The 25,134-nt window shown below is 44.3% G+C and overlaps 1 protein-coding gene across 1 annotated transcript in view; it reads left to right on the top strand.

The window, feature by feature from the left end:
- Positions 1–25,134, top strand: part of ATRN (attractin) — a gene marked incomplete at its 5' end in the record, with an annotated part of 144,363 nt that overhangs the window by 101,491 nt on the left and 17,738 nt on the right. Inside the window, 2 exons of the mRNA XM_021395520.1 lie at positions 6,157–6,235; positions 18,726–18,833. Of these exons, the coding sequence (XP_021251195.1) occupies positions 6,157–6,235; positions 18,726–18,833 (187 nt within the window). The remainder of the gene's footprint in view (positions 1–6,156; positions 6,236–18,725; positions 18,834–25,134) is intronic.

Raw genomic sequence — 25,134 nt, forward strand, 5'->3', positions numbered from 1 at the left:
CAACATTCACCCCATTTCTTGGCTGCTCTGTCTCTTCTTTCATGTCTGTGCTGGGAACATCTCTCTGGGACGCCCAGTGCTGCCTCTCTCTAAGTCTCCTTGTAGTCTTACCACAATGCTTCGAGATAGAGTCCATTGGAAGCCTTGCATTTTCATGGTGCCACAGCATTGACGGGAATATGTATGGCCCTTGCTGAGGTCTGAATACCAAATTGTATAGTTTGGCTTTGGTGCAAAAATGGAAAGAACTTCAGAGGGAGCACTGATGTTGAACAAGCCACAACCCAGCTGACTTGTGGCACGTGATACTTTTTCTTTTGTACTTTTTTTTTTAATAAAAAATATCAATTATTCACAAGCACAACCAATCAGACAATCATAGAATCATTAAGGTTGGAAAAGATCTCTATGATCACCAAGCTGCATATGATTGTCAAGCAGGTTGTTTTAAGGTGCTCTGTATTGGTTTTCATGGCTGTAAACATCTGCCCAGTGTTTTTAATAAGTAGGAATGACCTGTTTGCAATAATTCAAATCTGAAGTCATGCTGCAGGTATTTTATTTACTCTTTTTGCTTATTAAATAGTTCCTTTCTGCAGCAGAAATCTGTGTCTAAAATACAGTCTGGATCTTTTTTTTTCTGTTTATTTTCCCCCCAAGGTAAAGGCAAAGCTTGGGAATATCTGAATGTTATTTCTGACAAAATGAGGAAAATTAAGAATTTTCCGTTCATAACTTCCTTCTTTCCATGTTCTCCTCATCTCTCTTCAGTTAACTCTCCACAGTGGTCCCACCTGGACCAGTGCAGAAGTGCCATCTGGTCTTTGCTCCATTAATTAGTCCCATCATTATCCTTGCTTATTTGTGCTTTTGGCCTCCACAGTCTCCCATGGTGACATAGGGATTTGGGGTGAGATATAAGCACTCTTTGTTTTTTCTTTTAAACCTATTGACTCAATGGGTTTAGCTTATAGTTTTATAGAGCTTAGTTTAGGTTTGCATGTGTGTTGTGTCTTTGTTCTTATTTTAGTCAATGCAGGTGATGGACATCAAAGAGCAGCTGAGTTTCAAGGCATTGATGTCCACTCTAGGTGAACCTTATGGGTCTCAGTACCCCACTGACAACAGTTAACTGGGATATTTCCCACGAGTTCATAATAACATCGTGGAATGATAGAATATCCCAAGTTGGAAGGGACCCATGAGGATCACTGAGCCCACACAGCACCACCCAAACCCTATGGCTGAGAGCAATGTCCCAGTGCTCCCTGAAGACCTTACAGCTCTGTACAACTCCCTGAAAGGAGGTTGGAGCGAGGTGGGGATCAGCCTCTTTTCCCAGGAATCAGTGATAGGATGAGAGGTGATGGCCTCAAGTTGTGCCAGGTTGGATATTAGGAAACATTTCTTCTTGGAAGGAGTGGTCAGGCACTGGCACAGGCTGCACAGCAGGTGGTGGGGTCATCGTCCCTGGAGGTGTTATAGGACTGTGGAGAAGTGGCACTGAGGAACGTGGTCAGTGGTCACGGTTTGGGGTTGGACTTGATGGTCACAGAGATCTTTTCCAACCTTAATGATTCTATGATTCTATGATTGTCTGATTGGTTGTGCTTGCAAATAATTGATTTTTTTAATTAAAAAAAAAAGTACAAAAGTATCGCGTGCCACGACTCAATTGGGTTGTGGCTTGTTCAACATCAGTGCTGTCTTCAGCAGAAAGATAAGGTCATTAATCCGTAGCACAGGTCTGTTGGTTTGCTGTAGGCTGCAGGGGGCTGTTAGGCAGAGCCAATCAATGCACACAGTAATAAGAGAGGCATTCAGCCAGGCTGGTTTTGCCTAGCATCATCATATGGCTAATTCCTTCAGCATTTTGTATTTGTTCCAATTAGTCTGAGGTTTAATGCACTGAGTAGTGAAAAATGTGTCCGACAACTCTCCAGCCCATAAAAAGTTTCTTTCAGACAGCAATTTGTGGTGTGCTTCTAGTAATCATTGCAGTGCTTTCTGAAATTATTAAACGACCGATGTACGTTAAGGCATATTAGTATTCAAGCTGCTGTATATTTTGGCATTTAAAGCTGCCATTTTTACTAGCAACTCTGATGTTGATAAATATTGTAGGAGAGTTTAATAATTGGGCCCTAATAGGCCAGATGGATTTTCTTCTCTCTTCATAAGAGTGCATCACATCATAGTGCTGATGAAGTTTTCCTGCCATTTAAAAATGAAAGCGTGCTTGTTTGGAGAGCTTTAAGGGTACCTGGGGTGGAGAGAATATGCTTTCTGCTGTGGAAAGGAGTTTAAGAGTACGATATGAAACCAGACAGGGCGTTCAAGTTCATATGTTTGTATGAAGCTGGAAATAACCCGTGGCATGAAGAGTGCTGGAGGAGTACCAGGAAACCAATCATGCATTTGCCGAGGCCAGCTGAGGGAAGATTACTTACAACCATTGCTCATAATTGATTAAATAATTAAGAATTACATAACATGCTGTTTATCAAATTGAAAATTCTCTGTAAGATGTTAATGTAACCTCTCCCTAGACTGCAGTGTTTATGCTGAATAAGGGACGTTTGCAACTTCTCTAGGCCAATGAAAGCTGCATTTGGCTGAACCCGACCCATATGCAGAGTTATGTTCCAATTTCCTTGGAAGGCAAAAGTCTCCAGGGATCTCAGATGTCTCTGGATGATTCTTTTTCCTTCCTATCTGATTTCTCATTGGAGTTTCCTGGTGTTGTCTTGGTGAGCAACTCAGTTCTCCAGCCCAAAAACTGAGCTCGTCCCAGAAAACTGGACTGGAAGAGTTGGTCGTTGAGGAACGATAGATGAGGAGAAGTGGTACCAAGGCATTGTTTAAGGTGGGAGGAGATGTACAGAGAGGATTTGAATGAACAGTGGATTTGGGGGAGTGAAGGAGGCTCTTAGTAGGCAGCTGTTTTGGGAGAAAGAAGAAACAGAAGGAAAAGGTAAAGCAAGTCCTGGAGCAAAGGTTTATTTTTGAAGCCATTTTGAAATGGATGCACATTCCTAGTAGGCACAGAAAGCCTTGAGGCAGAGCATGGCATTTGACCAGGACATTACCAGGTGTAGGCTCCCACTCCAGATCCTTTTCCAACACAGCACGCATTCCATCCAACTGCTTCTGTCCTTCCTTCCATACTTACACAGTCGCTTTCAGACAGAAGGTATGGAAAAAAATTTAGCTTAAAGCTTCTGATGTGAGGGCATGTCTTTTTAACTTATTTCAGGATGGTTTAGGCTGAGTAAACCCAGCAGACAGATCTTGACTTGACTGCCCCTGGGGCTCTTCCAGCAGATGATGTAGTGCAGTGCAGCAAGCAGTCAGTGAGGTTTATTCCTCCCCGAGCACTGCCAAGGGGAGGTAGTGCAAGGGGGAAAAATATTTCCATAGTGACTTTATGGCTTTTGTGGGTATTTGCTGCCTCCTTGTGACAGCACCAAGATGCATGGTGCTGTTCCTCTGAAATACAGGGTACTGTGGTGAACGTTTTAGAAGAGTATTCATTGGTCTTTAATTGTTAATTCCTCTCTGTGCTTTCTTCAGAAATTCTTGGCTATGGGTGAGAGAAGCGAGGCAAGGAGCAAACAGGGAAAGACTCTGGCATGTGCAGAATTATGAGATACACATTTCCGAAGTGGAATTTTATATGAGGATAAAGACAATCCTCTTCATTCTTCACTCCCTAGCCTTTGTCTCCAAGGGAATGAATGAATGTGTAGAGAGATGTGATCTTACACATTTCTGTCCTAAAGAAAAGCCATCCTGATGGATATTCAGTAGATTCTGACATGCATCTTTGGTTTGATACGTGTGTTCCTAGTCTGATAGATGCAGCAGAATGGAGCACATACTTCTTGTAACAGCCTCCTGCAGAAAAGTGGGGGTCTCATTCACTCTGCAGGTGTTCTGGGTGGTGATGTTCTTGTGGTCAAATTAAACATACAGCCACGAGACTTCTTCCCACTGCCTTGAGGATTTAGTTTTATCTCCACCCTTGCTGTGTACATGGATGCTGATTTTTTTTCCTGGAAACAAAACAGACTAAAGACGAAAGGTTTAGCCTGTGGTCCTAGCTGTGCTGGTTTTGCTTGGCTGCACTTTGGATTTTTGTTCTTCAGGGAGCACTGTCCTGTTTGGGCCTGAAAGATAAAGCAAATGTTTCACCTGAGAGTTTGTTTCTTCTGTGGGAAAGGGAGCTTATGAGAAGAGAAAAGCTCATCAAAGCCATTGAATGAGTGCGGTGGCGTTCCTGCTGTGGGCAGCCGAAGGGAGTCCCAAGACAAATGTGGGCACTCTGAAATTTTGTTAGTCCATCACTCATTGGTGCCTGCTGAAGTGTGGTATGAGTGGAAATCCATTTAGTCGAAGTGTGACCTTGTCCAGGAGAGAAATGCTGTTTCCAGGTGGTACTGTCTGCTCTCACATCTAATACAGCAGGAGGGAGCTTTGGGAGAAAAGAAAAAGCTGAAGGTATGACATCCTCAATCATCAGTCATGCGTGTTTGCTTCTTTACCAAAGCAGCAATTAAAGGTTTAATGTATATTCTTTACTAATTAATGGATGGCACGGTGTTTTTCACTGCAAAGCTCAACAGTAATCCAGTACCTCTCGAAAGGGAAAAGAAAATAACCATTAAAAGTGCACGTCTAAACTGTTTACATGCAGAAAAAAAAAAAAACAAAAAGAAGACCACGCTTTTACAGTGAACAAATGTCAGGTTCATCGTGTAAGTACTGACTGCCCCTTGAGTGCTCGGTGCCCAATCACATGCAGTAATATATAGGCTATGGATAACGATATGTAATCAGGAGCAGACCCTCCTTTATCCTCATCTCAGGGATCAGCTCCTGCTGTCTTTTTTTAACTATTAATAACATTGCCAAGTCTTGGCGCTGCTCTCTGCTAAAGACGTTGCCACCGAGAGGAAGACCCCTGGTTGCTCAGAGGAAAAGATGTGAAGTCCCTGGTAATTCTCATGAGGCAAACAGCACGAAAGGGAGAGGGGAAAACAGGGAGGTCATGTCCAAGCAGAGAAAGTCATTGGGATTGTAGGCGTCTGTATGGGAGAGCACAGTGGGAACCACAGGAGGATGGGTGTTTGGAAGCAGAGCTGAATTTATTGCTGAAGGCAGGGAGTACTGAGTGGTCCCTCTGCTGTGGGCTCTATGGGAGCCCCAGGATGGTGTGAACCAAACCACGCTGGTGCCCATCCTACAGAAATCCCCCTCCAGAGCACAGCGGCTGCCATAAATGATGCACTTCAGGAAATAAGTTGTCTGTTCTGGTTAATCTTCCTATAAGCACTCTGTTTAAATGCACTCTAGACTCTAGAGGAAGAGTGTTTGGAGACTTTTCTTTCTTTTACCCATCACTGCGGTACTTGAGAAGAGAAGCTTTCATTGGGGTAGTTACACAAAAGGATAAATCTTAATCTTAGAAAGCCTGCGTGCCTTGAAGTTGCTTGTTAAGTATTCAGCCTGATAACATCATCACTGTCAATAAAGTCGGCTTTTATTATTATTATTATTATAACTGCTTTTTTGTTAAATCTGCTTTTTTGCATTTTCCCTAGAAGTTGATAAACCTATTCATCCATTTTTTTCCTCTTTAGACTTAAGAAAAGGAATATAGATTTGGGGAAACCAAGCAACGCCCATAGTTCTGCAGCCACCAGTTAAAAAGCATCCAACTACTATACACTTTATCTTATTTTTGTAATTCAAAAAGGAAAAAAAAAATCAATTTTCTCTGCTGCTTTCAAGGCTTTCCTTTTGTGGATTATCCGTTTATGTATTGCCAAAGATAGTCGATACTGGCTTTTCCAATATGATTAAATCTTTCTGCCTTGCTGTTCTGATTTCCCAGTGAAAACTGGTGGATGTCTTAGGATTCCATGTCGTATAAGGAGGTCAAATAGGTAACTTTGGAACAACAGTTTCATTCCTCGCCGGGTGTCGTGAGCACTGAACTGTGCAAAACGTTTTGCGCTGCCACATTATCTTCCATCAAAGTACCTCTAAGTACCATGTGAACTTTTAGTCTGGTTTTTTGATTTGCTGGAGTCTTTCAGCTGTAATGTTATGAGCAAGGACAATAAGATATTTGTTTTCTTTTCTCCTTTGCAGTTGTTTCCTGTCCCTGCTCCTGGTGGCAGCTGTGGTCTGGAAGATTAAACAGAGTTGCTGGGCATCGCGAAGAAGAGAGGTTGAAATGACAAAATTGAATGCTATCTCTTAAATGATTTTTTATATAGTTCTTCTGCCTTCTATTTATTCACATATGCATAGTGTTAACCTTCAGTTAAGGATAAGCTCCACTAATCTATAAATGCTTCTGTTTAGGCATTTGTAATAGTGTATTTTCGATCACAATTTCAGTGACAAACGATTCTATTTTAGTATCCTGATACAGCAATTCTTGCGAAGCACGAAAAATAGGGGTGAATATCCTGTGTTCCCAGAACTTGGGTTTTAGACAGCGTAAATATAAAGCCACCAGCAAATCAGGAGACTGTATAGATGTGTTTTGAAAGAGGAACTGTCTCTGTTGCAGCACTGACCACATTAGTTCACACGTTAATGTGTTGAAAATAGACAATCCCCATTTTCCACCCAACCCAAGTTGGAAGGGACTCAGGGTCATCAAGTCCAACTGCAGTGATAGGACAGCCAATGCGCTGTCGCCCAGTAACATGAAGAATATGTCCTTCTTTCTAATTTTTAAACATGGATGTAGAAATGCGTAGTAGGACAAGGTGTATTTGTAGAGAAGCAAGTCCTGCATTCTGCCAGGCAGATGGCCACATCATGTTCCTAGGGTTCTCATGCTGTGGTAAGCACTAAAACCATGGAAAGCAAAGCCTGGTGTCATGTGTGAATCCAGCAGAGGTTAGGCTGGGCTGAGCATAGGGTTATTTTTTGGAGTTTGGCCTTGTGCTGTTTTCTTGTACGCAAAATGAGAGAGCAGCTAGACTTTATCCAAGTGAATCCAAGTGCAAATTCTAATTGTAGGTGCCTGTACCTCTTCAAATATTTTTTCCCAAGGGGTATCTTGTGCATCTCCCCTGCTTTTGGATTTCGGGGTGATATCTGTCCACTGGTGTAGTTTTTCCTCCCAGCTGCTCTCTGGGATGAGGGCAGCCGCAGGCACAGAAATGAAGTTCTGTGCAAGTGACTATTTCTTACATACCTTAAAAACCTGTATCTGGTTGTGCTTTCCAGTGCAGGAGTGGGAGTATTATAAAATTACTCCATCTGTGGATCTTCTTTTGTGTAATAAAGCAGGGTGATGTGTGATAACTCTTCTCCCCTTCTTCCTCTTTCTGCTTCAGTTGTTTTTGGTTTTACTAGCGAACTCGAATGCATAATATAATCAGTGTTTTTCAAACAGATAACCCTTAATCTTCGAAATAATTTAAGTCTTTGAGGCTTTTCATATTCTCTGAAGGTAGATAAATTTTGACTACTGTGGCTATTTTTTTTTTCTTTATCTCTCTTGGCAAGAAAGGAAAACGGAGTAAACATAACGTTCCCTGCTGGCTCCTGGGGTTAAGTGTTATCAAGGAATGTATAAGAAAAATAGGCTGAGAAATAAATACAGTGCTTTCGAGCTCAGTTAAAATATTGTAGCAGTGGCCCAAATGAAAGATTTCTCTATAAATTATTTTGAGTCTAATTTGTCTTTAAAAAAAAAAAATTCTTAAGTGTTAACAAGGCACGTTCTAGTCTATTTAAGCTCAGTTTACATGTGTGGCGATGTCATAGAATCACAGAATCACCAAATCACCGAGGCTGGAAAAGACCTCCAAGGTCATCCAGTCCAACTGTCCACCTATCACCAATATTCCCCACTAAGCCATGTCCCTCAGTACAACCTCCAAACGTTTCTTGAGCACAGGAGCACATCTGATGGGCAGTTCATCGGGATGTTCTTTTCTTGGCAGATTCCTGTCTGTCTCCATTATTTATCATGCTCCTCTACATCCCTTGCATCTATCTGGTAGCTCATAAGTCCCCGCTATTGCATCCCTCTGTTGTTGTAAAACATGAGGAAACTGCTTTAAATCTTTGCCATGCGTTGATTAAAGATATTAATAAAGACTGTCCCCAGAAATGAAAGTCTGCTAAAAAATTATTTGGCTTTTTTGTAGAAACTATGATGACTTTATAGCTTGCAGTGTTCTTTTCATGCAGAACTTCAATAAATCCTATTAAGGCTCCCTTTAAACGTTGGTAGTTAAAATGATTAACAGCAGTTTGCTACACTGAACGTTTTAAGTGTGCAAAAGTTTATGCCTCTGTTGTTGTAACGATGGTTTTGAAGGATGTGATTTTGAGGTTTACTATTTCTCCATTGCTTTGGAAGTGGCTGCTCTCTTTGTTTTATTCCATTACCCTTACAGGAACCTTGTGTCACAAAGTTTGTAGACCGGCCTGGGGAAAACAAATTTTGTTTAACTGCCTTTTTTCCTCCCTGTGTAAAGTGATGACATATTTGGAGACCACGTCTTCCACCTCCTCCTGCCATGTTGCAGTTCAGAGGCTGGGTGAAGGGAAGGGTGATTAAGCAGAAGTTGCAAGATGTCCAGCTCAGACAAAGTATTGTAACCTTATACTTAATGTACAGAATCATAGAATCACTTAGGTTGAAAAAGACCATCAAGATCATCAAGCCTTCTGATTCCCATCAGTATATCATGTCAGTAAGTGCCACATCTGCATGTCTCTTGAATACCTCCAGGGATGGGGACTCCACTGCTTCTCTTGGCAGCCTGTTCTTATGCTTGATCAGCCTCTCTCTGAAGAAATTCTTCCTAACATCCAATCTAAACCATCTCTTGCAAAGCTTGAGGCTGTTTCCTCATGTCTTATCACTTAACACGTGGGAAAAGAGACCATCACCCACCTTACTGCAGCCTCCTTCCAGGGAGTTGTAGAGAATGATGAGGCCTCCCCTCAGCCTGCAGACTTCTGCAGACTGAACAGCCCCAGTTCCCTCACTGGCTCCTCATGTCTTGTTTTCTGGTCTCTTCATGAGCTTTACTTCTCTTCTGTGGATGTACTCCAGCAACTCAATGTTATTGTTGTAGCTGAGGGGCCCAAAACTAAACACAGTACTGGTGTGGTCTCACCAGGGCCACATACAAGGGGATGGTTGCCTCCTTACTCCTGCTGGCCACACTATTTCTGATGCAGGCCAGGACTTCGTTGGCCTTCATGGCCACCTGGGCACACTGCTGGCTCATCAGTCAAGCAACACTGCCAAGTCTTTTTCCATTGGGCAGCTTTCTCTTCTTCCCAAGCCTATACCACTGCATCAGGTCATGAACTAAGTGTGGGACCCAGCACTAAGCCTTGTTGAATGTCCTGTGGTTGGGCTCAGCTCATCGGTCTACCCTAGTCAGGTCCTTCCTACTGTCAAGCAGATCTATGCTCCCTCCTAACTTCATATCTTCCAAGATCTTAGGGTGCAGTTGATCCCGTCAGCCGGATCATTGATAAAGATGTGAAACAAAACTGGCCCCGGGGCTGAACACTGCTGCTGACCGACCATCAACTGGGCTGAACCCCACTCACTGGGAGCCATTGAGTCAGTCCAAGCCATGAGCAGCCAGCTCAGTACCAGGAGGGTACTGTGCGAAACAATGTCAAATGCTTTGCTACCATCCAGATGGGCAACATATCCACAGCCTTTCCTTCTCCTACTGGTCATCTTCTCATAGAAGGAGATCAGGACCTGCCCTTCATAAACCTGTACTGGCTTTGTGTGGTCTCTTGGTTGTCCTGCATGTGCTATGTGATACGCTGCAGCCCTGACAGAATATATTTCTCTGATTTTAGCTGTATTTTTAGAGGTGGTCAAGTTACAGTTGCCTCTTTCCCGTGGGTTGTGCTGCGGTATTTCTGTGCTTGTTGTCTAATCGTAACCCAAAAGGGAAGTAAAATATAATGCAATCTGCAGGTAATTCCCAGCTATCAATCACTCTTTCCAATATAAGCATCACTAGTGCTCTGCTTCTTAGCACAGCGCTGGGTGAAAAATAGATAGCTGAAGCTTAATCCAAAATATGTTTAGGACAAAAAAAAAAAACCAACAACATAAAAAGAGTAAGTAGAATGATGTAGCAGCTAAGATTATTCAGGCAGTATTGCTCTTTGGTCAGCTGCTTGCAGGTATCAGTGCTGATGTTCCTCAGCCTAATGGTGAAAAGGTCTTTGGGTGATCAGACACAGCGTAGCAAATGTATAGTTCTAGGAAAATGAGTTTGGAGTGCTGAGCGAAAGTTCAGGCCTTGCAGAGTATAAAACTTGACCTGAAGTAAAAATGGGAACGATCTGTGTCATATCAGGCAGGGAGGAGATGGGATAGTAAATTGTGTGTTTATCCCCTGTCCAGTGAGCACCAAGTTTAAATATCTTCAGACATCTTAAAGAGGGAGAATGGAAATAAAAAGGCAGCTTTTATAGGAGGCTTAAAATGAAGCGAATGGCATTAGGAAATAGGGATAGGAAGCTTTTCTATCTCATCTCTGGAAAATGACACGTTGAATGTATCAAGGTGGTCATAGAGAATAATGTGCAAAATATGAGAGTGGCATTAGAAATTTAACATGCCCATCTGCTCTCTTGATTTTTCCATCTATTGTTTTATCTTAGCAGCCAAATCCTATTCTCTTCACCCTCAGGCTGCTTCCTGCTCCTCCACTTCGGGCAAGAAATAACTCCTGTTAACGTGCCCAGCGAATGGAGCATCAATAGTGATTTGGCAACTGGCCGCATGAGGGTCAGCTGGATGGCTCTCAGTGCCCCACTGTGTTGGGATGACTCCATTTAGGTGTCCAGAGCTCAGTTCCACCCTTAATGTACATAAAATCGTCTACGCTTTGCCTTCTTTGCTGCCAGAACTATCCAGGACTGAATGTTTTTACTCTGTGCAGTAACCAACTTGTTCAGGATGGGTTTTGTGTATTGATTTGCTGTAGGGATTATCCTTCTCCTTCATGACCTCATTGCTGAAATCTTTTTCCATCCCACGTGTATTCAAAGTGTAGCAGTGCTTCTGTTGTCACTAGCATCCTCTGCTGTAACAGCCGTGAACACTGAATACCATTCTGGCAGGCTGTTTTCCGTATTCACTTTCACAGCAAAGACTTTCCAAAGGATGTGTGCTGGGTGTTATTTATTGCCCTGCCTCTGCTTCCATCTCCTTCCAGCTCTCAACCTGTTAGCATTACATTCATCTCTTGTGTATTGCCTCTTAGGATGTGATTTAAGGTATCTTTTGTCAAAGAAAAAGATTCAGGACTGGAATATTTTCACACACTAACTGGAAATTGGAATCTTCTTCGCTGCCTGGGGTTTCTGCTGGTGTTTGGAGAAGGTCTCATATCAACCTTATGCTAGCACACGAAAAGGTCAGACTGCAGGTACACCCAGATAGGGCAGTGGGCCATCACAGCACCATTGGAGACCATATGAGAAATGGGATGTGCTGATGCTGGATGTGCTGCTGCATTCATCATGTTCCCAGCCATCGTTTGGCTTGTGGACCGTCGTGTTCGATAGCAGTGACAGTGCTGCTTGGCATCTGTCAGCTCGGAATAACGTACGAGCTTGTTGGTGTGGGCTGTAGATGAAACACAAATTGGAGGGATGAGGAACTATGACAAGCACATAACTTCTGCAGAGGTCAAGACTGTGTGGTCAGCACGCTCGGTTGTCTTATTACAGTGTCAAATGTAAGTCTGTATGCAGTGTCTCTTTCTCAACAGTTGTAGGAGATTTACTTCCAAAATCATCCGTATCCTGGAAAATGGGCTGAGTTGATGGTGCTCGTGGTGATTTAGCAGCTGTGTGTAAATTCCCGGTTCCTGCATTTATAAGTAAAGTGATAAACTCAGAGCACAGGGTTAGTATTTTCAGCAGCTGCTTATTGGAGTGCCGTGTCCACTCTGGTTTCGGCAATACCCTGCGCGTTGCAGATGGTTCAGAACAACACTACGAGATTCATTTGTTATCTGAAAGATAAGTGAGAGACGAAAGCATCACGAATCACTCATTCTGTCCAAGGGAAAACATATTGAGATTTGATGATGTGAGTGAACGTCTGTGAAAAGGAATCATAGAAGATTCATGATGGGACGAGTCTCTTGTAAATAATCAGCCAAAGGCACGGTGCCCAGTTCTCTGCAACTGGGGCTGAAGAAGTTGAAAGCTGCTTTGTTTTTCTGCTGCTTTGAGGAGCGGCGCCGGCAATTGGTTTGAAAAACACGGATCTCGCATCAGAACATGAGTGCTTTTGGAGAGATCTTTTCTAGGTCAGTCCAAGTCACGTGGCGGTGGAAATGACCTGGTGAAACTCGGCGGCTCGTCCGACGCGGGGGGGTCGGATCAAATAATCGTAACTCGTTGCGTTCCTCCCGAATTTGAAATCCATGAATGGGAACCAAGTCATCGTGCCTCTAGGCTTTTTCCAAAATACAAACGCTGAGTGCTCTCTGCAGTGATCTATGTGTCTTTGTCAGCAGCTGAAGGAAATTACGGCGGAGATAAGCGATGCCCTGAAGAGGAAAAACAGCCCAACATATTAATGTTGACAAGTGATTCCAGCTTAGGGGGAAATTGATGGCCCGTTTTTGTTTGAACGTGCTACTGCCACTTCTGTGCCTAATTGAGCTCATCTCTGGTTGAACTTGCAGATGGCCGGTTACAGCTGACCATTTGTGGCTTTAATGTGGCCACGTTGGGTGCCACCATGGCACATACATGACAGCACCCAGCTGAGCACTTCTCACATCGGCTTTTTTGGATGTCCCTGCCAGAAAATTTAGGAAAGCTGCAATTGCTTGTAGTACGTCGTTTAAAAAAAAATAAAAAATCAGAAGAGCCGTTGGACAGGATTTGGGGTGATGGTGTGATAGCAGAGCTCAACCTCATCTAAAAAGAAACAAACAGCTGTATGTGTGTTGAAGCTGTTGTCATTTCAGGCTCCCGGGTCTTTCTCTGATGATAGGAATCAGTGGCACAGGTATCTAATTTAGCTATTTGGGAAACTTAGGGAGGGAAGCAGTGCTGTGTAATTATGCTGGAAGAGCTCTAGTCAATCAAAGGTGTGCTCTGCTATTGTGCAATTATCTGGTATTGGTATATGTTCTAGTTTGTCTACACTGTTTATACTTTTGGTCTTTTCAAAATGAATGATATCTGATTCATATTAAAGGTCAGTTTGTCTGTGTCCTCCTACTGGGCATGATTATGATGAATAACTTACTTATCTTAATCAGCCCTGGATTAAATATATTCTGTCATTCCAGCATGAGGCAACTTCCCAGCAGCTTTCCTTTCTGGTTTGTTAGAGTTTTGAAGTGTGGAAATGCCTGTTGAGAAGCATTTGAACATTAATTCTCTCCTCTTCTCTCTTTCAACATAGCCTGCAAAGTCAGTTACAAAACTAATTAGCTAACATTAATATGTGCACTGCTCTAGGGGCGTAAAAACTTAATTTTCAGTGATGATGGAAGTGTCAAAGAAAATTGTTTGTTTGTTGACTTACATGGTAGTTGATGTAATTGTAGCTAAATGCTTTAAATCACTTATTTCTGAAACAATGTCATTCATCTTCATGGAATATTTGTTTCTTACATCTTTGTGTTTTTGCTGGTGCCCCTTTTTATTTTATGGGTAACTCCGTTGATTTTCTCCCATTTCCCCCAAGGTTACCAAGTAACTATAACAAAAAGCAGAGGTTCCTGGACCAGTGTAGGTGAGTGGGCAGTGAGGTGGATTGAGAACTGGCTGACAGGCAGCGCTCAGAGAGTTGTGATCAGAGTCTAGTGTAAGGCCTATAGAGAGCAGTGTTCCCCAGTCAGTGCTGGGTCCAGTCTTGTTCAACGTGTTCATCGTTGACCTGGGTAAAGGGAAAGAGTGCACCCTTGGCAATTTTGCTGATGATACAAAGCTGGGAGTAGTGGCTGACAGCCCAGGAGGCCATGCTGCCATTCAGTGAGTGCTGAGCAGGCTGAGTTAGGTGGAGAGGAGCCTCATGAGGTTCAGTAAAGGCAGATGTAGAGTCCTACACCTGGGAAGGAATGGCAGGGTGCATCAGTACAAGTTGGGGGCTGAGCTGCTGGAAAGGAGCTGTGTGGAGATAGAGCTGGTTGACCCAATGGTTGGCCAACAGTTGACCAAAGCTTGACCACAGGGTGACTGTGAACCAACTATGTGGCCAAGAAGGCTAATGGGACCCTGGAGTGCATTACAAAGAGCGTGGCCAGCAGGGCGAGGGAGGTGCTCCTCCTGCTTCACTCTGCCCTGGAGAGGCCACATCTGGAGCACTGTGCCCAGTGCTGGGCTGCCCACTTCCAGGCAGACAGAGAAGTGCTGGAGAGAGCCCAGCAGAAGGCTGCAGAGCTGGTGGGGGCCTGGAGCACCTCCTGATGGGGAAAGACTTGCGTCTGTCCAGCCTGGAGAAGAGAAGGCTGAGAGGGGATCTTATCAGTGCTAATCAATATCTACAGGGCAGGGGTCAAGTGGATACAGCCAGGCTCTTTATGGTGGCACACAGCAACAGGACAAGGGACAGTGGGCACAATCTGGAACACACAACGTTCCATATGAACATGAGGAAGAACTTCTTGACTTTTAAGGGTCTCAGAGCCCTGGAATAAGCTGCCCAGAGAGATGGTGGAGTCTCCTCCTCTGGAGATAATGAGAACCCATCTGGATGCTTTCCCACGCAACCTGCAGTAGGGCCCCTGCTTTAGTGGAGTTGGGCTAGGTGTCTCCAGAGGTCTCTTCCAACTCCTACAATTCTGTGAAATGTTCAAAATAAGTGTTACTTCAAAATAAGCCTGAGCACCTGTCAGTGCTGACTGCATAGAAATTCAAGATGAGACCTTCTCCAAATGCCCTTGGGACCCACCCCAGGAGTGAGGTGTCCCCTTCAAACACCGGCTGTTAGGAGGCCTCAGGCTGTTGTTTCAGCAGGTGTCATTACAGGATTGCTCTGGAACCGGTTCTCAAGACCAGGTTTTCTAAGTTAGCCATGCAGCAGTGCTTGGAAATAGGTAGTTAATTTGGGACAAATGGGACGAGCCAACATCTGAATTCAAATGAAACCCCAATTCTGCACACTGAGAGGGGGTGACCAGCTGCTAAATCCACACTGGAGAATAGCATCTCCAGCACTCAGCAACCCTAAACAACAAGAGTACAAATCAGTTTCCTTGTGTTCTTTATGGTTTTCCTCTTTCCATGACACTGCAACTGTTAACTTTCTTAAGACTCACCGTTGCTTGCAAGGTCTCTGGGTTTCAGCTCTTTGAACCAGTTTATCTTTACAATACGTGTAGGGAAGTGGTTCAAAACACATCACTTATTTCAGGCTTTTGAATCACGGAACCATTAAGGTTGGGAAAGACCTCCAGGATCACCAAACCCAACCCCAACCCGTCCCCACCATGCCCACTCACCACATCCCTCAGTGCCACATCTCCATGGTTCTTGACCACCTCCAGGGTGATTCCACCACCTCCCTGGGCAGCCTATGTTACAGACAGCTGTTTTGGTTGGGTTTTTAAAGCTGTTATTTATAGGGAGCAAATCAAATGCAAACCGTGTGGCTTTCTTCTGGAAAAACTGGCGTCTCTTCATGCCTGAAAATATCAGAGCCTGATCCTGAGAGGCACCAGAGCCCCACGCTCATAAAAGAGGCTCCGCAGGGGGCAATTGCTGAGATTGATGGTAGCAGGACACTTATACAGAAACCAATGACTGGTTTATTACCGTAAATAAAATGTTCAGGCTTTTCTTGTCAGAAAACACAGCACAGTTTATATTAGTCAATTAACCTGGTAACCCGAATAGCTGTTTTTCTTTTGCATGAGAGTCTGTGCTCTTGCACAAAGGGAATGGTTTTCCTGCATCCTCGGGTGGTTTTTCTCCCATCAGTCACACGCTGTTCATTGTGGATTACCCATTACTCCGTGGTAATTAATACAAAGAACTGTTGGGATGAAACGCTGCTTTTCTGCACCACTTTAGTCCAATGTGAGATGAGCAGCCTCGGTCTCTCTTCCTCCCTGATGTTCTCCTCCACCGTAGGCAATTTATTGGGTAGTCCCAGCGTCTGGTCATAGAATCATCATAGAATGGCTTGGGTTGGAAGGGACCTAAAGATCATCCAGTTCCAACCCCCCTGCCCTGGGCTGGGTTGCCACTCACCAAATCAGACACCAGGCTGCCCAGGGCCCCATCCAGCCTGGAGCATCTCCAGGGATGGGGCACCCACAGCTTCTTTGGTTGCACTAAAGCCTTCAGGTGTCGTTTCAGCCCTCCTCATTTTGCCATTGCTTTCCCTTGTGATTCTTGGCAATAGTTTTTCTACTAAGAAAAAAAAAATAACCAGCGCAAATAAAAGGTGTGCAGGTTCTCCCTTTAAGTTTGCAGTTCCTTCAGTATTAGAGGTCCACAGTGTGTTGCATTACACTCTTTTGGATGTGTTTTTATTGTGAGCTTGTCAGACGTTTTATCTTTAAGATCCTCTTCAGACCAAAGTGATTTAAAACATTCCCAGGTTGTCCTGTTAATTGTGTGATCAAGAAACCAAAGCTTTGAAGGAAGGCTGTTCAGGTTAATTATTTTAAAACCTCAGAAAGCAAATCATTAGGAACGAGGTTTGGGGTATCTTGACATTAGCTGCTGCTGATTTCTTATGACACACTCCACATCTTGGCTAGGGAAATGCCACCATTCCGCCTTTACAACATTATAAAGCCTTTTAATTAACATGTTGCTACACCAAACAAACATTGAAGGATATACACGTGCATAGGTTAAACACACACGGTGCGTGCCTTGGGGGAAAGAGTGACATTCTGGCTCGAGAGCTATTATTTCTCACATTCATTCTTAATTTTCAAGGAATTGGTTTTGTAACAAGAAACTAGTAGAGAAAAAGGATATTCTTCCTTCATCCGCTGTTTTGGTGACAGTTTGGACCTTTGGTTTTACCCGGTTTGGCCGCTGGCTTTGGCACAGCCACATGGATGCCATTCCCTGCCCAGTGTTGAGAATGAGAGCAGGAACGTTGCTGTCAGCCCTGCTTTTCCCATTGCTCACTCAGAGCTCAGGGTTTTGTTTCTTGAAGCCGCTGTTGACTTCAAGAGGAGCCGTGTTGCCAAACTGCATGTTTTCTGCAGTGAGCTGAACTTCCTTCAAAAGAGCTCACAGTTCATGAGTCTCCTGGACATCTTCATCAGGACAGCTTGTTCTTTGATTTTATAGCCATTAAACAAAGCGCTTTATGATAGCTGAAGGGGACAATTGCAGGAACAACAACCCAGCAATCTGTTTCACACTTGCTTTAGTCTGCAATCTGCTGGTGTGCTTTAAATATTTGAAAGCTCCGTGACTTCTTCTACCCAAGTGTGAGGTCCGCACAAGTTTGCTTGCAGATGCTTTGTACAGCCCCATTTGGGTGGATTTATTGGGGTTTTTCACTTTGTGACAGTATCTACAATCTGCTCTGATGTGTTTTCTTATTATTTTGGGGGGGGTTCTGTAGACCAGCATCCCTTTCTGCCATGGTGAACGTGGACAACGTGTCACCCCGTGTTTACTGGGGTCATGATGCACTTTGTGCTGTTTCCTTTAACTCTATAAATGATCCATTCGGGTTTGAAGTGCCGAATCACCCAAACTTAAAGGGGGAATGAGGGTGGTGGTGGTGCATAGCGGAGAAGGCATTTGGTAGTGCCTCCATTTAGCTTAAAAATAGAGTACAAGGAGCAGTGCTGCAGCTACGTACACAGCTTAATGCTGTGCATGAGTGGGCTTAGCTAATTTGCTGCACTTAAGGGCAGGACTGCTGGTTTTTACAGGGTATACACAGTACACCTCTCTTCCCTTATTAAGAAAGGGCACCGAGTCACATCACACCTATTGCTTCTGGGAGTTAGGGGTATGGCTTCTGCATCCAGTTTTTGGCTGTGCAGCTCGCTGTTGGTATCAGGGATTAGCTGCTGAAACTGAGGAGGAGCATGCCCACAGTTCAGCTGTATAGGAAGTGTCATCTTCTGTCTTCAAAAAGAGGGCTGCATCCTGGCGTTTAAGGCCGCTTAAGAGTACATTAAAAGATGTCTTGTGTCAGGAAGGCTCGCAGAGATTTACTCAGGAAAATGTTTTCTATTTAATAAAACGTATTGCAGCAAGGACGTGTTTGCCATTTGATCCATTTGCTATGTTTAGGAAGGCAAGAAACAATTAGGGAAAGATAATTACTCAATAGCTGCCTGACAACGTTCTGCTAGTGCTGCTCTAAAACGTACCAGATTATTTCTTGCAGCTGGTATGCATTCCCACAAATCCTACGGAGTCCCCTGGTGTCCCAGAGGGACAAACAGCAAAGGGAGCACAGCTTAAGAAGTACCTAGCTGCTCTATGGCAACTGAGGGCATCGTGTTTTCCTCCACAAACAAGTCAGGCTGTGGCAGTGCTGCACAACTTCGCTTGCATTGACTTGGGAAGCTGTAGTAACCTGAATATTCGCAGTAATCCCTCTGTACCCTTAAACCTGTGAAAACACCAGGAGGTTCTTCTCCCACTTTCGCTGATATCCTTTTGCGTGGGGCTGCTTGATTTCTCATCCTCGTGTTTGGAACTATGCAGTAATAATATTTTTCTGTTTATTACATTAGCAACTACTCCGTGAGATGCAACAGATGGCAAGTCGCCCCTTCGCCTCCATCAACGTTGCCTTAGAAACAGATGAAGAGCCGCCAGATCTCATTGGGGGAAGCATAAAGGTGAGAGCTGGTGCTCGAGGATGGTCCTCGCCATAATTAATCACATGGGCTGCTGCTTTTCAACTCTGGTTAATGCCATGATCCACCTTCTATTTGTTACATATCCCCGAGAAACTAAATCCCCGTGGGCCGACAGGTCTCGTTTGGTTTGATTTTTATACCTTAATACGTTTCCAACTTTTGGTCCCGTTTAGCTGAAGGCTGTGCTGTTTGAAGGCTGTGGGATTTTGTGCTTGCCTTGTTGGTTTTTATGCCTCGTAATAGAGAAGAATGCAGCGTTACGCAGCAGAACATTTGGCTAGAAATAGCTATAGGTGCTGCAAATAGAAACCATTTTTCTCTGATCTCTCAAATCAAACAGGAATATCATTGTGTCTGTGTACTGTAATAGTATCAACATATTTCTGGCTATAAATACACGATCAAATACATCGTGTGATACAGAAATAAAAGTGTGGAGAAGTGGTTGTGTTAAACCTGCCTGGCACGTTCTTCATCACAGGACATTGTAGATTTAGGACAAGCTTGTTTAAAGGCAGACAAGTTAATTAAAAGGTCCTCTTTAATGCAGTACTTTCACTAGCAGACTTGTGCTCAAAAAGGAAAAGTTAAGAACCTGAGAATACTGATTTAAATTCTTTTTTCCCCCTTTCTAAGATAGCAGTTTAATTTTATCTAGACTCCAGGTTTTTCAGTGTCTTCTTCATTAGTACCAGAAAAATCTGACCCCAGACCTTCTGTTTGGTGAGTATTCATATTTAAATCTTGGCCTTCGTATCAGAAAACCCCACAATTAAGGCTGCCTATAGAGCCCTGGCAATTCTTTACGTAGATGTGAATATAGCCTTTCATGGCAGGCTGCAGTACTTGTTCCTCCTGATTCTTGTCATGCAGCGTGTTGTGGATAGGAGGGCAGAAGGGAAAGGTTTTCACTGTATTGTCATAGTTTCATTATTTGTCCTAGGTTATTCACTGTATTTCATCCGTACCTTTTGTCCCAAGCTGTGGATGATTCCTGTGACTGCTCCGGAGTTGAGTGCTTCATGAATTAATCATCAATACCTCTCTCTCAAGTCAGGGATTATTGTCCTGGTTGGCAGAAGGCAGGAACCTTCACAGGCAGTGAAAATAAAGGAAAATCTGCAAAGATGCTCATGTGGGGTAGTGGAGTGGCACAGGCCAGCTTAGCTGGGATCGTTCCTGGGAGGCACTGTGTTGGGTGACCGTCCTCCCGTGGACTTCCACGTGACTTCAGATCACTCCGTTTTGCTCTGTTTGCATAAATTCTGTAATTTTATGATGAAGCTGGCCGATATTGGAAATTATTAGCCACTAATAGGTCGCCAAGACGCTGAAATGGGACGTGCTTGGGAAATCTGCCTGTCACCCAGTGAATTAGAGCCTTCTTTTCATTGCTTCATCAGAGAAGCCATGGGATGCGTATGGACGTTCCCATGGGGATGGAGGCACGTTTGTGTGACTGTTGCCTGGGTGCTGATGCTTTTGGGCTGCAGTCTGTCTGTCCAGGGGCACTTCCCTTCCCTTCTTTCCACTATTGACACTATTTTTCTGGAAATTCTAGAACCACAGAATGGTTTGGGTTGGAAGGGACCTGAAAGCCCATCCAGTTCCAACCCCCTGCCTTGGGCAGGGTTGCCACCCACTAGATCAGATTACCCACGGCCCCATCCAAGCTAAAGACACTACCTTAACACACCTCTCCCATAGAATCAGATCAGAGCAAAGCTGTCCTTAACTTCTTGATCTCCAACAAGTTTGTCTACACTGAAAAAGTTCAGAGAAGATGCTAAACCTTGACTTTCTGATATTCCGATGTGTGTGTTGTTATTCTTGTTCAGCCAGCAGTGCTTGTTTCTCTTCATGTGGGCTTTGTGGTGCACGTTCTCCTCTAGCTCTGTGCTTTTTATTCTTCTCAGTTTCTTCTTTGATTAGAGGAATGTAGAACTCTCTTTTGAAGTGCTTCCATAGACAGCATTGCAGACAGGATTTTGTCTTTCTGGCACCGGCAGCTACATTTCCTTGCTTTCCCATGTCTGCTGTCATCCTCCATATCTCACTTGTCTGACCTCCTTGAGCTACTCAAGAAGAGATGGAGAAGCCATTTTCAAGCATAATAACTAGGACTGTGGACAGATGGACATATGCCTATTTTCAGACCCAGAAATTGTTACCAACTGCTAATTACCCTCTGTGCTGATAAGTCCTTGAAGCAATTCATGCAAACGTTTCTTAATTCACATCAGACAAAACCAAAATAATCTAATTCGGGCAAATGGCACAAACTGTGTGCAGCAACATGAAGCCAAAGAGGGAACGTGGACGAGGACTGTGCCAGGAGGTGACTTCATCTGCTGAAAGAACTATGTGCATAATGAGGATGCTTTTGTACAACAAGGAGAGGAGCTAAATTTATTTATTATTTTGTTTCCTGTTAGGTTGCAGAATTAACGTGGGGGGTGGAGGCATTCAAGGTCAGGCTCCGAGCACCTGATTGAACTGTAGGTGTCCCTTTGCATTGCAGGAAGTTGGACTAGATGACCTTTAAGGGTCCCTCCCAACTCAATCCATTCAATGGAAGGATGTGTAGAAATCTGGAGTGTTTCAGCAAGGTTGCAGCTGGGTGGGGAGGAGCAGAGGTGCAGGAGGGGCATGGGTTGCGAGCTTGCTGGATGCTGCATAGAAGTGAATTGTTTTAGAAGTGAAAAAACAGTCTCATTTTATCTGCTCTTCAGTTACTGGCCAAAGAAAGAGTGAGGGGAAATGCTGTCAGACCATAAAGCGTTTCCTGGTTCCTGTCAAACTTTGAGAGCTTTCATTTTACATAAGAAATCCAGGCTTGCGTTATCAGACATTCACTGGTGTTTTTCTTTCCCCACGTGAATCAAAGCCTTTGGTTAATAATGAGTTTATTTGAGGGTGTAAAAGTGGAAAATGGGATGTCTCGTCTGCAAGAGATTAATTTCCTTTTCCATTGTACATAGCCAATTGGCAGCCAGTGTCAAGCTAGCTCCATCCCAAGCAAATGTTTTCCAGCTGGACAGTATTAGAACCGTGTTTTCAATTAGTATTTTTCCTGGGGTACTTAGAAGTAATAGAAAATGATTTACCTGCAGGGAAACTATTCATGAGATGCAGCTAGGCAACACGTAACTAGCTGCTTTGGTTTATCTCCTGCGCAAAAAAAATACCCGGTGGATCACAAATCTACCACTAAATTTGCTTAGTTATTACAAAATCCATTGGCTTTTCTCTGCAGCTTTTCATGCACTCTGAGGTGCTGTGCATTGCAGTTTCTTCTACGAGTATTTAACATCTGCAGCTATCTAGGAACAAACTCTGCAGTGATTTTCAGAAGGTTTTCTGGAAGAATTCGGGAAGTTTTTAATTTTTTACAGTGATTTCCATGTATCTTAGAGATGGCATGTAGCAGACAAATGCTATCCAGAGCAGAACACCTACAGGATCAACAAGGAAATGGTTGCAATTAGAGAAGTTTTTCCTTAAGTTGGACAATATTGTCATGGAAGCTTTCAGAGGCTTTGAAGAACACTCTCATAAAACAGCATTCGCTGAGCAGAGTTATTATGTGCAGTTATTACTCCGCTGGGCTGTGTTTGGGGATGCAACGTGCAAAGCCAGTGCTTACAGGTGGTTAACTTTGCATCTGCAGTCGACAGACCGTCCACGCTTGCAGAGCCCGAGATGGAGAGAAGTATTTGGTGAGCAAAATGCTGCTGAAGTTCATTCAGCATGTTCTGTACCTTTGTGCGGGCGTGCATTTAATTCTGCTGTGTTAGGTTTCCGAGGGCAAAAAAGCTTCTCTGCAAATCCTTAATCAGGCATCAGCTCACCAAGCTGGCTGACTCCTTAAAAATAGCAGAAGTTAGATGGAAAATAGCATCTTACTCTTGTAATTAGTTTATTTTGTTACAGAAGAGACTTTTGTTGAGTGGTTTAAAGACTGCCAGGAGGTCCCATCTGTTCAAGAAGCACCGAGATGTAGTGGTGGGCTGATGGAGGAGTGGGCAGGGGATACCGCAGTTTTATATCCTCTGCTTCCTTGTATTTCACATCTGAGCACTACTCGTGTTGAATTCTTTTTACATTGCAATGAAGCTGCAACCACCAGTGCTAAACCACAACTAAAGACTTAAAAAGCAACGGGATTTAGGGCTGTTATCCTCTTCTGGTTGTTGCTTGGTGTCACCTGCAAACAGGGTGCATTCCATCCCCTCATCAAGATCACTGTGCTGGGGATCCTTGTGCAAGTGAGCATGTTTGGATGGAACACTTGAAAAGTGCATGGGCTGTGACGTAGAAGCAGCGTTGAGTAGAGACAGCCGTGCTACTGAGATGTATTGCAGCCGGGTCAGTGCAGGTTAAGATCTTTCAAAGCTGAAAGGGAGGAGTGGTCTTTGAAGAGCCTCAGAAGAGCGAGTTTGGAGGAAGGGGATGAATTTGAGGGGTGAAAATAAAAATGGAATAATCTTAATCTCACGAGGCATGCACTGGAGCTGGCTCACACACCGCTTTGAGGCCAGAAGGCTGTGTTGTTTTGCCTGACCTGTCCAACACAGGCTGTTCAGGCTTGTTAGCTCTGCCTTCTGAAATTGAATTTAATTCCTAATGTATTAATTCCGGGCTTTCTCATGTTTGTTGGTTCCGGGAGCCTATCCCTGCATCAGAGCGTGTCAGCGCGTAGCTGTCCCCTCGTCATTACAGAAATCACTTCCACTCACTGCAGCCCTCCTGGTGCATCAGGGTGTGATGAGGGACGCGGAACGAGAAGTGACATCCCAGCTCGCACTTTGTATTCCCTTTTAATCCTGCTTGTGCCACTTGCTCATTCACAGCAAAGCGCCCGCTCCCCTTTGAACGAGCCTTGTGCTTGGGGAGTCACCAGCGATGAGAAGGAAGGCGTTATCTGGGCAGCCGAGGTGTGCAAAACGGATTAGCTGCACTCAAATTGGGCAGAGCCTGGCTGTCATCCGCACTCCGAAAGCCACAACAAAAATACCTGATAAAGCCTTCGCCTGATGAATTATTTCCAGTTAACCACCGCAGGGAATCTTGTTTGGATTTGCTGCAAAACGAGGTACTCGGGGAAAACTTTTGCCACTTAGCACGCGTGGTAAATATTTGGAAGGGACGTATCGTGAGATCAGCACAGGCATCTGTTCTCCCTGCGCTGTATTTAGGGAATATTTGGCTGATAATTGAGCTGAGATTTAGCTGGGTTTAGATGTGAAGGCTGTAAGGTTTTCAGCAGAAGAGCCCTGATTTTAGCTGATAAGGAGGAGCTTGCTGGAGGGAGAGGAAGCAACGCAGAGCTTCCTACAGAAAAGGGGATTTTTAAGCTCTTTTCTCCCTTTAGCGCCAACAATTGCCTCTTCAGATTGAAACACCAATAATATCAGCAGCTTTCCCAAAACACGATAGGGAACCTGTTTGCATTCATTATGCCGAGTTAGTTGTTTTCTGGGTCTCGCGTTTGCGGTCTTCAGCTGCTGTCCTACTTCCTTCTGCTGCTTGCACCTTTTTCACATCACAAACCAGCCAAGTGGTTGAAAAGAGACAAAAATCAAAATGAATCTGCTTGCTCACCGTATACCTTTTGCCCAGATTTGCTACCCATGGCCTCGTCCATCCCGTCCCCTTGCAAAGAGGGTGCTCTGGGGCCTGCCCTCTTCAGTATCTTTATTGATGATCTTGATGAGGGCACTGAGTTCACCCTCAGTAAGTTTGCAGACGACACCAAGCTGGCAGGAAGTGTTGATCTGCCTGGGGGTAGCAAGGCCCTACAGAGAGATCTGGACAGGCTGGATCTCTGGGCTGAAGCCAACGGGATGAGGTTCAACAAGACCAAGTGCCGGGTCCTGAACTTTGGCCACAACAACCCCAGGCAATGCTCCAGGCTTGGGGCAGAGTGGCTGGAAGACTGTGTAGAGGAAACGGACCTGGGGGTGTTGGTCGATGCTCGGCTGAGCATGAGCCAGCAGTGTGCCCAGGTGGCCAAGAAGGCCAATGGCATCCTGGCATGTATCAGAAATAGTGTTGCCAGTAGGAGTAGAGAAATAATTGTCCCTCTGTACTCAGCACTGGTGAGGTCGCACCTCGAGTACTGTGTTCAGTGTTCACTGCAAGAAAGACGTTGAGGCCCTGGAGCGTGTTCAGAGGAGGGCGACGAAGCTGTGAGGGGTCTGGAGCACAGGGCTTATGAGGAGCGGCTGAGGGAGCTGGGATTGTTCAGTCTGGAGAAGAGGAGGCTCAGGGGAGACCT

This window comes from Numida meleagris, chromosome 4, assembly GCF_002078875.1.
Source record: "Numida meleagris isolate 19003 breed g44 Domestic line chromosome 4, NumMel1.0, whole genome shotgun sequence".
NCBI classification, from domain to species: Eukaryota; Metazoa; Chordata; class Aves; order Galliformes; family Numididae; genus Numida; species Numida meleagris.